Source organism: Cuculus canorus, chromosome 3, assembly GCF_017976375.1.
Source record: "Cuculus canorus isolate bCucCan1 chromosome 3, bCucCan1.pri, whole genome shotgun sequence".
Lineage (NCBI taxonomy): Eukaryota > Metazoa > Chordata > Aves > Cuculiformes > Cuculidae > Cuculus > Cuculus canorus.
This window is the reverse complement of record NC_071403.1, coordinates 60,064,720-60,077,221: the sequence shown is the minus strand read 5'-3', so window position 1 is coordinate 60,077,221 and position 12,502 is coordinate 60,064,720. Positions and strand designations below refer to the sequence as shown.

The following is a 12,502-nucleotide window of genomic DNA, read 5'->3' as shown; positions in this document are numbered from 1 at the left end:
TCTCCTTCCAAAATGCACAAAGCTCCAGCCTCCAGCAAGGGTAACATTCCTCGCCACATACAACACTCATCCCTTCCAGCATCCCTTTTAGTCCTGAAGGCAACTCCTGGGGTCTTCCCTAGGCCCCTTGCTGTACCCCTGTTTTTCACCCTCACTTGCTAGAAGTCATACGGAAGGCTCTCAGCTCCTTTCCGCACCACCCACTGGCACACAGCACCCTGGAAGATCCAGCCCATGCCCTGGCTGCTGCAGGGCTGCCAGAAGCTGAGTGACTAACTGGGCTTTTGGTTTCTGGCTGCTGGGTGGCCAAACAGAAATCGAAAGATGAGTTTTAGCAGCGATCATGTCTGTGGGAGCAGCTATTTCTCTCCTCCTTCAGCTGCTAATTTTTACAAGGTTTGTAAAAACTGAGCAACTTTCCACCTTGTATCCTGCCAGATGTGGTTTATAGCAAACAGACTGACAGAAAATGCATGGACAGAGTCATTGCGTAAGGTTTGTTTCCTTAGGAACTAGACTAAATATAAGGCAAAACCTCAGGTCTGTAAAGAAGTACTAAGTGGATCAACTTTTTAATAAAGATTCTGACGTCTATGCTACTGTCTTCATTGCATTTAAAATTTTGTAAACAGTATTATTCACAGGAAAATGTGAACATAATTAAAAAAATAAACTTATTTTAGAAGGCATTACTTTTTTACCTACAATTAGGAACTATATTAATTACAAATATTATAATTTTTTTTGCATAATTCTTTTCCTAGTCTTCTAATTTCACATGACTTCACAAAATTTTGTATTAAAAACTCAACTTCAGTGAGCATCCAAGTTCAGACCACCCATAAACAGAGTATAACTTTGTCCCACCTCTACTGGAAAACTCTTCCTTTGAAGCAACACTTAGTATTTTTACAAGTTATTCAGATAATCACCTACTACGTTTCACTGCATTACAAAGTAGTACCTTTGAAAACATTTGCAGCGTGTATTTGAATACCTCTTGTACCTTGGTATAGATACCATGCAGCTCTTCCATAGTCTTGGAAATAAAGAGACCAAGCAGCAGTTCTGATTTCCCCACTTTGAAGTCCATCCCCAGTCAAATCAAAAGGGCTGACAGTGAATTGATTAGCAGATGCAGATGAACCTAAACGCTCATCTGTTACAGCTGTCAGGGGGTCAGCTACCCATTTTGTATGACACCCACTTTCTCTGGAGTGGAGCACTTCTTCCAGAATCTTCTTTTTTGTAGATTAAGAACATTTCCAAGGGACTTACACTGTAATGTAATTGTGACTGTATGGCTCTGCAGTTGTCACAGCAACAAAATGAGTGTTATGTTGTTTAAAAAAAAATATGGCTAGCACAGACTTAATAATTCCTTATTTCTAACTGCTTTGCCACATTCGTAGGTCCTTTGGAGTAAGGTCAGTGATGGGTCACCCATAGTAGATTGCCTTCTGAACTGCTGTACTCAATTCTCCATTTCTGAGCAGGAAGAGCCCGACTGTCCATGTTTTATTGTAAACTTGTCTTTTCCAGCACCCGCTCAGTACCGGCTAAGCTGTGAGGGACAGAGTTGTGTGGTATTCACTGGGCAGGGAAGTTTTCAAGTTCCTTTCATTATACCCATAAAAGGTTACGTGTAATCCAAACTGAGGTTATCGAGTAAAAATCAGAAAGGGATTGTTGGTATGTGGTTTGGACCAAGGGTAGCAAGCTTTTGTAGTAACACAACTTGTTCTGTCATGTATGAAACCAAACTCCGACTTGAAGCCGTGTGTAACCATTACTTAGTATTTAAGCTATACGTTCCTACCAAGCGCCTCTCTTTCACAGCAATTCCCCTACGCCATGCTGTTGTAATGCAGTGAAGAGCTACAGCTCACAATTGAAACAGCAGGAACAGAAATCTGGCTCTGGAACAACTCCTTATGGACTTCGGTTTACTGTTTTTAAAGGCTTTGTCTAGCTGGCCAGCCTTCCCAGCATTTGAATTTGCCCTAGGAATACAGACTTCAACTTCTCCCCCACGCAAAAAGGTGTTATGTAAAGGAACAGGGTGGTAAAAACTTATCAAGTCCTAATAATCCATCCTTTTTCCAGAGCAGATGATGTTGTGGAGTGATGCCTTGAGACTTTTATGCTTTTCTTGGTACAGTGAATACCAGCAAACATTCCACGTACCCCAACAAGTATGCTGCATTAAAATTAGAAACTTAATTTTGCTTTTAAACTTTTAAGAGAAAGTATTGTGAATTTTGCATAAGTCCATTCTCATCAGTGGGGCTATTAATGAGTGCCACAGTGTAAGGATTTGTAAAACAGAATCTTTAATTCTATTAGACAGGATTTTCTCTGTTGAATTCAAAACCAGCTAAAATCCAATTAAGACAGAGAAGCAGGAAACTCCCATTCCAAATACAGGCAGGTAAAACCTTTTCCACTGTAATGTAAAAAGTGGCTTGCTTCAATCTAGGAGTGATGACTAGTCCTGTTTTTTTTTATGGGAAGGCTGGGAAGGGAGAAGGGTTTCGATTCACTGAAACGGTAAATGAAAACACACATGATATCAAAAAGTTTTGCTAAACATGCTTTTTATTTTCTGGGGAAGAGCAAGAAAAGAGCAGTATTTCAACAGACTAGAAAAAGCCTCATCTAAAACTAAAAGCACAGCAAATCATATTCAAAGTTGATACATTCTTAAGTCAAAGCACAGAGTTGTATGTACATATGCATGTATATATACTCATACACATATACAAACATACGCACACAACTTAAAATATAAATGTAGCCATTTGGGTTATCTGTGTTTGCCTTATCATTCATTTTAGTTTTGGGTGAATGAAGTAATTAGACTAGAATTAACACTAAAGGAAATCCAACCATTGCCACAGACTAGATTAAGAACTTATGCACATACATAATTACAGCACAGTCTTCATTCCTGTGGCCTTTACACTCCACCAAGATAAGCCAGTTTTAGAGGGAATGCACAAAAAGTCCACCCTGGACGTCTCTTGGCTTTTATCACTGCACCATCCCAGCCTTTGCTAAAAACCAAGAGAGGAGCTACCCCAGAATGTGATTTCCAATTTTGTCTGTAAACTCTACGCACACCAGACATGAACCATGCAAAAACCCTTTGAGATTTAAGCCCTTAGTTATTAGCTTGTGTCAAGATTCAGGCACTGTGCTTTACAACAATCTTTAGAATTAAAGTCGAGAAATGAAAATTATTTTGGAAGCTGAGCTTACTTAAAATTGAGAAGGGTGAAGTCTGAGATAGTTGGCAACTCATTTTCCAAGCTGATTAAGCATTACATGTACACACCATGAAATAATAAAAACTTAACTGAGTGCTTTAGTAAGTTCTGAAAACAAAAATAAGTTATACTTCAAAGAACAAGTTAGTATAAAAAGTTTTAACATATGCAAAGTATGTGCTCAAAATACTTATTTTGCATTTTTAAAAAGAGCTGTAGTCTACCTTACAGAAACAAAGTTCACCCAGTATAAAATATTGCAGTTTGTCCCATTTTGTCATATGAGAGGTTTCCTTATTCTTCATATGATCGAGAACACTTGCACAAGAGTTCATGGTATTCCAAGCCACACAGTGGCAGACAGCCTGTGTTTGAATCTGTGCTTTTACTATGTAGTATAGTAAAAGCCAAGCAAATCACTTCAGAACAGAGTTTAGCAGGTCAAAGAGCTATGTTGATGTGAGAAATCCAGACAATAGTATAAAAGTTAATGCCAAGTGGCAGTACCAAGAAGTGAATTAGATCAACAGAAAAAAACCTGCTGATAACATTCACATGTACAGCTTGTAAGCTAGCAATAAGGAAAAGTCAAAATTAGCTCAAGAAGAACAAAAATTTAAACAGTGTAAACAATCCACCCAGTACAAAACTGGGTGAAGCTGATAAGAGCAGAACTAGCTTAGTAGAGATGAGGATGTGCGTGCATCCATATGCCTGTTCAAAATGCATTTATCGGTACTACTGACCAAAATAAACAAACAAACAAAAATCACCTATAGCAGAGGCTTCCCTTCCCCTCCCCTTACAAAGTTATTACAACTCAGGAAGTCGCTGCTGTCTTCTACAATTAAAATTCCAGTTATAAGCTAGCAATGCTTGTAAGTTGAAAACACCCACCTTCCAAATTAAATTGAAAACTCTTGTCAAGCATGTCTGAGGACTCTTCAAAAAGTTAGAGTACAGCACTTTCCTCAAGTGGTATTTGCACAAGTAACTTGTACTGACAGCCTGTTAAAATAAGTGAATTTAACACAACTCGGGGTAGCTGGGTGTTCCTCTTCAGGAAGAGGTATCCAAGCAGACTCCAGTCGTTCTTGCTGAGGTGTGTTGCAGGAAGAGAAAGACAAAGGAACCTCGGTCAGTCTGGAGACGAATCTTCCCGATTTTAGAAGTATTCCTCCTCTTCATCAAAAAAACCATTTTCCAGAGCATACGTGCAGTCTGCATTAGAGTCAGCTTGGCAGGCACCTTTATATTCTTGAATCGATTCATACAGGGAGTACAGCTGACACAGCAATGACATATCTAGCTGCCGAAGGCCTACCTGAGGGGAGGGGAAGAATTAAACAAACAAACAAACAAACTGTATTACAATTGTGATTTTACTGGCAGTATAAGGCTATGTATCTTTTGCTGCTGAACAAGAGGATCAAGTTTCTTTCTGCCTTGAAGAGTTATGAAATATGGAAGTATAATTCATTTTCTAAGGTGACAGGTTCCCTATGGGATAAACTGGATAAAAGAACAAGAACAAAGCAATGTGATACAGCAGAACAAAAGCGAAGTGTTCTCCAAGATTTTGGCATATCACAAGACCCTGCTTAACTTACAATAAGCCGTTCACTCCAATCCACAGCATTACAGAAAAATCCATAAACTCTATATTGCTCATTATGCAAGAGTCATACTTTCCCAGTATCACTGTATGTATCTTTATCACACAGCATCACAGGCTCTCTGTTTTTGTTTAAAGCAGCCTGGATCAAAAGCTACAAATGGAGGTCTGGCTTCTTTTCTCCTTCACAGCTAAGTATCTTCTACCATAATTTTCTTTTCTTTATTGACACACGTAAGCATCCAACAAGGTTAGGAATGTCTAGCACAATAAAGCACAACACTTCAAGGCAGCAAAACTAAAGCAGAAGTGAGATAAGGGCATACATTGTAGCCTAGGAATCTTCTGATTATTTTCAAGTGCTACTCAATTATAAATCACGTCTAAGCTTAAGCATCTAATATTGTGATCCTCAAACTTCTAAAATATTAGTTCCAGAGCTAATTACAGATTTGGAGCGATGTTAAAAGAAAGGTTACTTTGCATGTTGCACCACCAAGCAAAATGAAGCTAGGCCTTTAGCTCAAAGCAGTTTCCCTCTCTGGCAACAAAACAGAGATAATTTGATATTGTCACCTACCCAACGAAGATTAATTAAATTGAGGTTTTGTCTTGCAGTAAATTAAAATCACTACCCAATTAAAAAATTTCAAGAAGCAGCCATTTCTGCCTATATTTTCAAGTAAGTGTTAAGCTAGGAGGCTGCTCCTAGTGAGCCTCAGTTTCATCAAATAAGTTTTTGCTACAACTCATATTCAGAGGAAAAAGGAAAAAAAAAAAGTTAGTAGCCTTTACTCTGCAGCCTGAACACCAGGCTACATTTCACACAGAATGAGAACTCTTACCTCAAAAATCTCTCCTAATATGTCTACATTCTAAGGACAGATACACTCAGCACATGAGAAAACCACAATAAGCAAGCATGAAGATCTTCCTTTGGCATTGCTGAACTATCCTACCAGCTCCCTTTTCCACAGATGGAAGGAGGAGGGGAAGGAAAAAAAACCAAAACCACAAGTATCATATACCACTATGTCATTCCAACTCAGAAAACTGGGACTTGGGACCTTTCAGGACTAACACACACTACTTGGTAAGGTCATGAAGCTGACACATGATGCCTTATACAGACTGAACATGAGGACTTTAGGACTTCTCCATTTTCCTCTGTAACAAACACAACAACTTTCTCTCCTTTTACTGCTTAAGCACACACTCTACAGGAAGCATATGCTACTCTTCCTTGCTCTCTATTCTGAAAGAGGAAACAAGCACTTGCGCAAATCTCCTTCTGCAGATATTTGTAGAACACAACTCAAACAACCAAACAAGACTGTGGGAAGGAAGATAAAAGAGAGGTATTTGTACCATACCCCAACTCCTCCATCCAGCCCTGCTGAAGTAATTTCTTTAGACTTGTTAAGCTAATGACTGTTTACCTACCCAAGAACAAAGCTTGAACCTCAGCCTTTGGAGGTGTCGGACGATGACTTTTGGCTTGCCCCACCTAAACAAATTGCTCACCTCAGGTAAGAAAGGATGCTGCAAAGCTGGACTTAATACTATGACACAGAAGCATGAGACCCACTAGGCAAAGTTGCATCACAGCTAAACGTTTGGAAGAGAAGACTGGGGTGAAAAACTGTTCAATGAGCAATGAGGAGTGAGTTTATCCAGAAACTCAGCCTGGAGACAGACAACCAGGAGACAACCTTCTTTGTTTCCCAAGGAAAGCAGAAGCGTTTTCACCAGCAGCTCTCCTGTTTGAGCTCCATGAAGCACTTCAGGGTTTTCTGTGAAGATCAGTTCTATGCCAAGTACAATCTCCAAGATAGAAACTGCTCAGCAGATCTTAACACCAAATAGTTAATTTAACATCTTATTTTTCTGTAGCTGCCACTGCTGTCAAACAATCAAACAATAACTCTATAGAGTAAAATGCAGCCGTTAGCTCTTCACAGCCTTCAAGTACGATCCCCCAAGGTAGAAAACGCCTGAAGATATGTCCAAGCCTACTAGCACAAGCAGTTTTTAATCACAGCCAATCTGCATTTGACTCTCAAGTTTTATCATAGCACCTACAAGAAAACCTATAATGCACAGCCCCACGCCAATGGCTCTGTTCCTCAGGATCAGAGTTCTAATGTAACCTCTCCTTTCCTTCCTCCCCCTCCAAAGCATCTAAATCCATGGCTTTCTCATTTTTAAAAACTTAGGTGCATAGTACCTTGCTTGATCATGAAGGGAAAGATGCAATTATGCATTTGTTCCTCATTCACTATCAAAATGTAAAGCAAGCTTGTTACTCAACATAAATGCTATCTTCGACTGCTGCAAGAAAGAGTTCAATATAAATAATAAAGTGCTATTATCTGCTTGATGAAAGGCAGCCTATAGGTATGCGAGAGTCTAATTTGTATGGGCCACAAAAAAGCACACCTGGAGCCAAGGAGACTGTTGCTTGAAAGTCTTTGATGCGTTTTGATGTAAAGCATTTTTTTCTTCAGAAGTGTTTTATCAAATTATGATCAAGGTTAACAGAGTATCAAAGGGGAAGTCTATTTGTTGAATTACTTTTAACAAGCATCTCATTTGATTTTCCATTAGGAAAAAATAAATTAGACTTCTAGAAGGAGTTTGCTTTTTTGGAAAGGATTAAGAGCACTAAGATCATATCCTTGTTTCTCCTTAGAGCATTGTAGAAAAAAGCCCCCATGGTCGATACCCACCTGCACTTCCTGTGCTTCAATACAAACTGGCAACTCATAATACACAGCTTTAAGAATATCTCAAACTGTCTCTGAACTACTTGCTTAAGCACTGGTGGCAGACTATGATTTCAGCACGCTACACTGTCTTCTGAATCCACAGAAAGGTCTTTCAACATAGCTTCTTCTGCTCAAACACCTTTTTACCACGAGAAAAAGGCCTTAAAATGGGCAGATTTTCAGCATGATCACATTTTATGTGTTTCAGAAGACCAAGCGCACAACGCTTGCTTTATTGTTAGTCATTACAACTGCAGCTGGCACCAACACAGCACTAACACCCAGGGCAGCGTTCAACCAGAAGGTGCGCCAGGTCGCTCGGAGGAATTTCACAAAGCCGCGCTACAGAATCAAAACAAAGTCCCGAAGAAAAGGACGTTGAATCGCACTTGCGCTGAATGAATCAGGGCTGAATGACTGAATGACACAGGGATGGAGGGAGAGGGAGGGATGGGCTGGATGGAGGGAGAGGGATGGAGGGATGGGATGGGGGGAGAGGGAGGGATGGGATGGGGGGAGAGGGAGGGATGGGATGGGGGGAGAGGGAGGGATGGGATGGGGGGAGAGGGAGGGATGGAAGGAGGGAGAGATGAACGGGAAGGGAAGGATGGGAGGGGATGCACCCGCGACCGGGAGGGGGGAGAAGGAGGGGAGGGGGATGCACCCGCGGGGGAGGAAGAAGAGAAGGGAGAGGGGGAGGAGAAGGGAGAGGGAGAAGGGAGGGGATGCACCCGCGATCGGGGTGGGGCGGAAGGGACGCCCCGGGGCCGGGTCCGCTCTCGTAGCATTGCTCCCTTCCCGCTCACCATCTCCTTGCGGAGCAGCGCCAGCGCCGCGTCCAGGTTGGGAGGCTTGGGCGGTCGCGGGGAGCCCCGGCCGCCACCGCTGAGCTCGTCCTGGATGCGGGATTTCTGCGCGTAGAGGCGCTCCAGGTCCCGCCAGCGCCCGCCGGGGCCGCCGCCGCCGCCGCCAGACGAGGAGGAGTTGAGCAGCCCGCTCAGGCTCTTGGGCAGCGGCGGCAGCCCCGCGCCCACACCGGGGCCCGGCGGCCCCGCTCCGCTCATGCTGCGGCGGCGGCGGCGCTCCCGACCCGGCCCTCCCGCAGCAGCCCCGCCCACGCCGGGGGAAGGAGGGGGGGGGGGGGCGGTGGGCGGTGCGGGGGCGCGCGGGCGCGGGGGGGGGGCGCGCGGAGTTGGGGGCGCGCGCGGGGAGGGGCGGAGTCGGGGGGGGGGAGCGCGGGCGGGGTTGGCGGGGTGCGCGAGGGGGGAGCGGCTCTGTGTGCGCGTCGCTGCGCGTGTCTGGACTGTGCCCCGCAGAAACAGCTCCAACCCCCCCCCCTCCTCCCCGGGGCGGGGCAGAGGCTCCGGGAGAGGCGCGGGGGTGAGGCGCGGCGGGGAGGAGGCGTGAATGGCAGTGAAAGCGGGCGTGGGAGCTGATTAAAAGCGACGGGCGAGGGTGAGCGGGTCTCGTGCGGCCGTGGTGGCGTTTCAGCCACCTGGCGAGGCGAAAGCCGTTCCCCGCTTCTCCTCCCTTCGCATCCTGACAGCCGGGTTCTCTGTTAAAATCTGCAACTCCACGCGCTGGAACCCGCCGAACCTGCCATCCAGAGGGACCTTGACAGGCTCCAGAGCTGGTCCTGTGCGAACCTCGTGAGGTTGGACAGGTCTTACTCCTGGATTGGGGCAATCGCAAACAGGCTGCGTGGAGAACAGATTAAGAACAGCTCTGAGGAGAAGAACCTTGGACGCTGGTGGGTGAGAAGCTCAAGATGGAGAAGCGTGGCCAGCAGGGCGAGGGAGGTGATTGTGCCCCTCTATTCCTCTTTTGTGAGACCTCATCTAGGGTAGTGTGTCCAGTTCTGGAATCCTCAACATAAGATGGATATGGACCTGTTGGAACAGGTCCAGAAGAGGGCTGCAAAGATGATGAGAGGGCTGGAGCACCTGCCATACAAGGACAGGCGGAGAGAGTTGGGGTAGTTCAGCCTGGAGAAGAGAAGGTTCCGAGAAGACCTTATAGTGACCTTCCAGTACCTGAAACGGGCTACAAGAAAGCTGGGGAGGGAATGTTCACAAAGGCTTGTAGTGATAGGGTTAGGGGTAATAGGTATAAACTGGAGAGGGGCAGATTTAGACTAGACATAAGGAAGAAATTCTTCGCTATGGGAGTCGTGAGGCACTGGAACAGGTTGCCCAGGGAAGCTGTGGCTGCCCCATCCCTGGAGGTGTTCTAGGCCAGGTTGGATGGGGCCTTGGGCAGCCTGATCTAGTGGAGGTGCCCCTGCCCATGGCAGGGAGATTGGAACTGGATGACGTTTAAAGGTCCCTTCCAACCCAAATGATTCATGATTCTATGATTCTGTGAGCCAGATTGAGTGCTTGGAACCCAGAAAGCCAACCAGATCCTGGGCTGCATCCAGAGGAGTGTGACTAGCAGGTCAATGGAGGTGATTCTGCCTCTGTACTCCGCTCTTGTGAGACCTCTCCCTGGAGAACTGCATTCAGTTCTAGATTCCTTAACGCAGGATGGGCATGGATCTGTTGGAGGGGGTCCAGAAGAAGGCCATGAAGAAGATCAGGGGGCTGGAGCCCCTCCCATATGAGGACAGGCTGAGAGAGTTGGGGTTGTTGAGCCTAGAGGAGAGAAGGCTCTGGGGAGGCCTTCTAGCTGCATTCCAGTACTTAAAGGGGACTACAGGAAAGCTGAGGAGGGAGTACAGTGATAAGTGGAGGGGTAATGGTTTTAAGGTAAAGGGGAGATGTAGATTAGCTATTAGGAAGGCATTTTTTACTGTGAGGGTGGTGAGGCACTGGAACAGATTACCTAGGGAAGTTGTGGATGCCCCATCCCTGGAGGTGTTCAAGGCCAGGTTGGATGAGACACTGAGGAACCTGGTGTAGCAGAAGGTGTCCCTGCCTATGGGGTCGTGACTAAATTATCTTTAAGGTCCCCTCTGACCCAAAACATTCTGTGGTTCTATGAAACTTCAGTGTATCTGCTCTGTGAATCAGATCTCCTCATCTGAGAGTGAGCTCTCTGGTTTTATTCTAGGTTATTGCTCTAGTTTACAGAAATACGGACATGCTTCTGTGGGAAGGGTGCCACACTGCAGGAGGACAAGGGCTTCTTTGGGCAGGAGCAATGTGGCAAGGGGATCTCTGAAACTGCTAGTGGCCACAATTCTAATATCACAGGAACACAGACCTTAGTGTGCCAACTCTTGAGTGGTCTTTCTCCACCTTTTATTTCCCCTCCTTGGCCTGTTTGTATCTCTGGAGTTTCTTAAATAAATTACACCACTTTGGGATCATTAACCTGACCTCACATCTTCAAGGCTCAGCAGATGGCAAGGCAAGTGGGTTTTTGAAAACGGAGATAAGTTAAACATTAAACAGTAAAAAGCTTCTTGACTTTAAAGATAGCAGACACTTCCTTGTACTATGCATATACCCCACCTTAACTTTTATGGCTTCTATTGCTCACTAAGTCTGACAGAAAAATCCTGAGGGTTTTTCCATATTATTACAGTAGCTCAGAGCTTGAGACTGAAAAATCCAAACTGGAACAGCATAAAAATTGGAACACGCTGCCACTGCAAAGCCAGATTGTTCAAAGGTGAGGTCCTGCTATTACAACCCTGCTTTGTTTGTGTCATTTTCTCTTGAAGAAACAGCCAGCTATAGGGATTTTGAGTTAAGCCTCTGCATTATTTTCAGTTTTGTTTCCAGACTCACGTGGGTTTTTCACGGTTTAAATGTCATCAGACTTTGTGACAATTGTTTTAAAACCGCTTACACTGGAGGAAGCTTTTATCAACCTTTATTCATGTTTACACGCTATTTAGGGATTTGATTTTTTCAGACAACCCGATGTGCTATTTAACGCTTTGTGCATTGGAGTCAAGAAGATATTTTTTCCGCTTTTTGATATCACTTCTGCCCAGGTTGATTGTGAAAAGTAGAGCTGATAGCTTTTATGAAACTAAAGGGATTTTAAGCCATCCCTATTGTACATTACAATCATCAATAAATCCCTTGTCCTTCTAGGTCAAGGGTGCCTGACAGCAAAAATATTGGTTTGGTTTGCTGAGGATGTAGGCACTGTATTATCTTCCTGCATATTAGTGAACACATTTATTTGTTCTCTTTCCACCCCCTATTTCCTCCCCCCAGGTGACAGATATTTGGAAAAGCTTGTGAATATTCTTATTTTATCTAGACCAGCTTGTCTTAATTATTTCTTTCAGCTTGCCCGATTTCAGGAGATTTTAAGTGCATTTTCTTCATATTCAGGTCCTTTAGGAACCTTGTTGCCCCATCTTTATTATTGAAAAAAACCTTCATGCTGGCTTACTGCTCAACTTGTCGTCTGAAAAATAAAAAAAAAAAAAAATTTGGGGTTCTTAATGACCCTTCCCTCAGTTGGCAACCTTATCTAGCCTTCATTCATATTAAATTTATAATCGTCCTTTAAAATTTGAATCTACTGCTTTATTTAGTCTGACCTAGTTATAATGCGGTGATAATGGAAGCTGGAGTCTTTTGCAGTTATGTCTTTTGGTTACAGAGTAAGCTTTTGTCAGCTATATAAACCTCTCAGTCAGTTCCTAGAACTGAACTACAGATACGTGTTACTTGTCTAAACTGTCCTTTGTTAAGGATGTTACCCCCCAAAAAACCCTTTAAAAATACATGTAGTTTATGTCATAAAGAATTAAGTAGTGCGAGAAGAGAAGTGTCCATACAATTTCCTTATGCAAATGCACTATGGTATATTTTTAATTTAGACATTTATATGTAAGTGTGATTTTTTTTTTCCTTTCCTCATTCATCACTAGGCTATGCAATGCC

General features: G+C 43.9%; 1 protein-coding gene across 1 annotated transcript; it reads right to left on the bottom strand.

Moving 5' to 3' along the window:
* Positions 1-2,546: 2,546 nt before the first annotated feature.
* Positions 2,547-8,782, bottom strand: FAM89A (family with sequence similarity 89 member A). Its single transcript, XM_009567084.2, has 2 exons — positions 8,459-8,782; positions 2,547-4,593 (listed from the first exon to the last, which is right to left on the bottom strand). The coding sequence occupies exons 1-2, from the start codon at positions 8,714-8,716 to the stop codon at positions 4,435-4,437; spliced, it is 417 nt and encodes a 138-aa protein (XP_009565379.2). The 5' UTR covers positions 8,717-8,782; the 3' UTR covers positions 2,547-4,434.
* Positions 8,783-12,502: the final 3,720 nt, after the last annotated feature.

Excerpts from the sequence above, each read along its gene's own strand:
- FAM89A (XM_009567084.2), bottom strand. The coding sequence starts at position 8,716 with ATGAGCGGAGCGGGGCCGCCGGGCCCCGGTGTGGGCGCGGGGCTGCCG. Across the intron at positions 4,594-8,458 it reads CGCTGCTCCGCAAGGAGATG|GTAGGCCTTCGGCAGCTAGA; the intron begins GTGAGCGGGAAG and ends CCCTCCCCTCAG.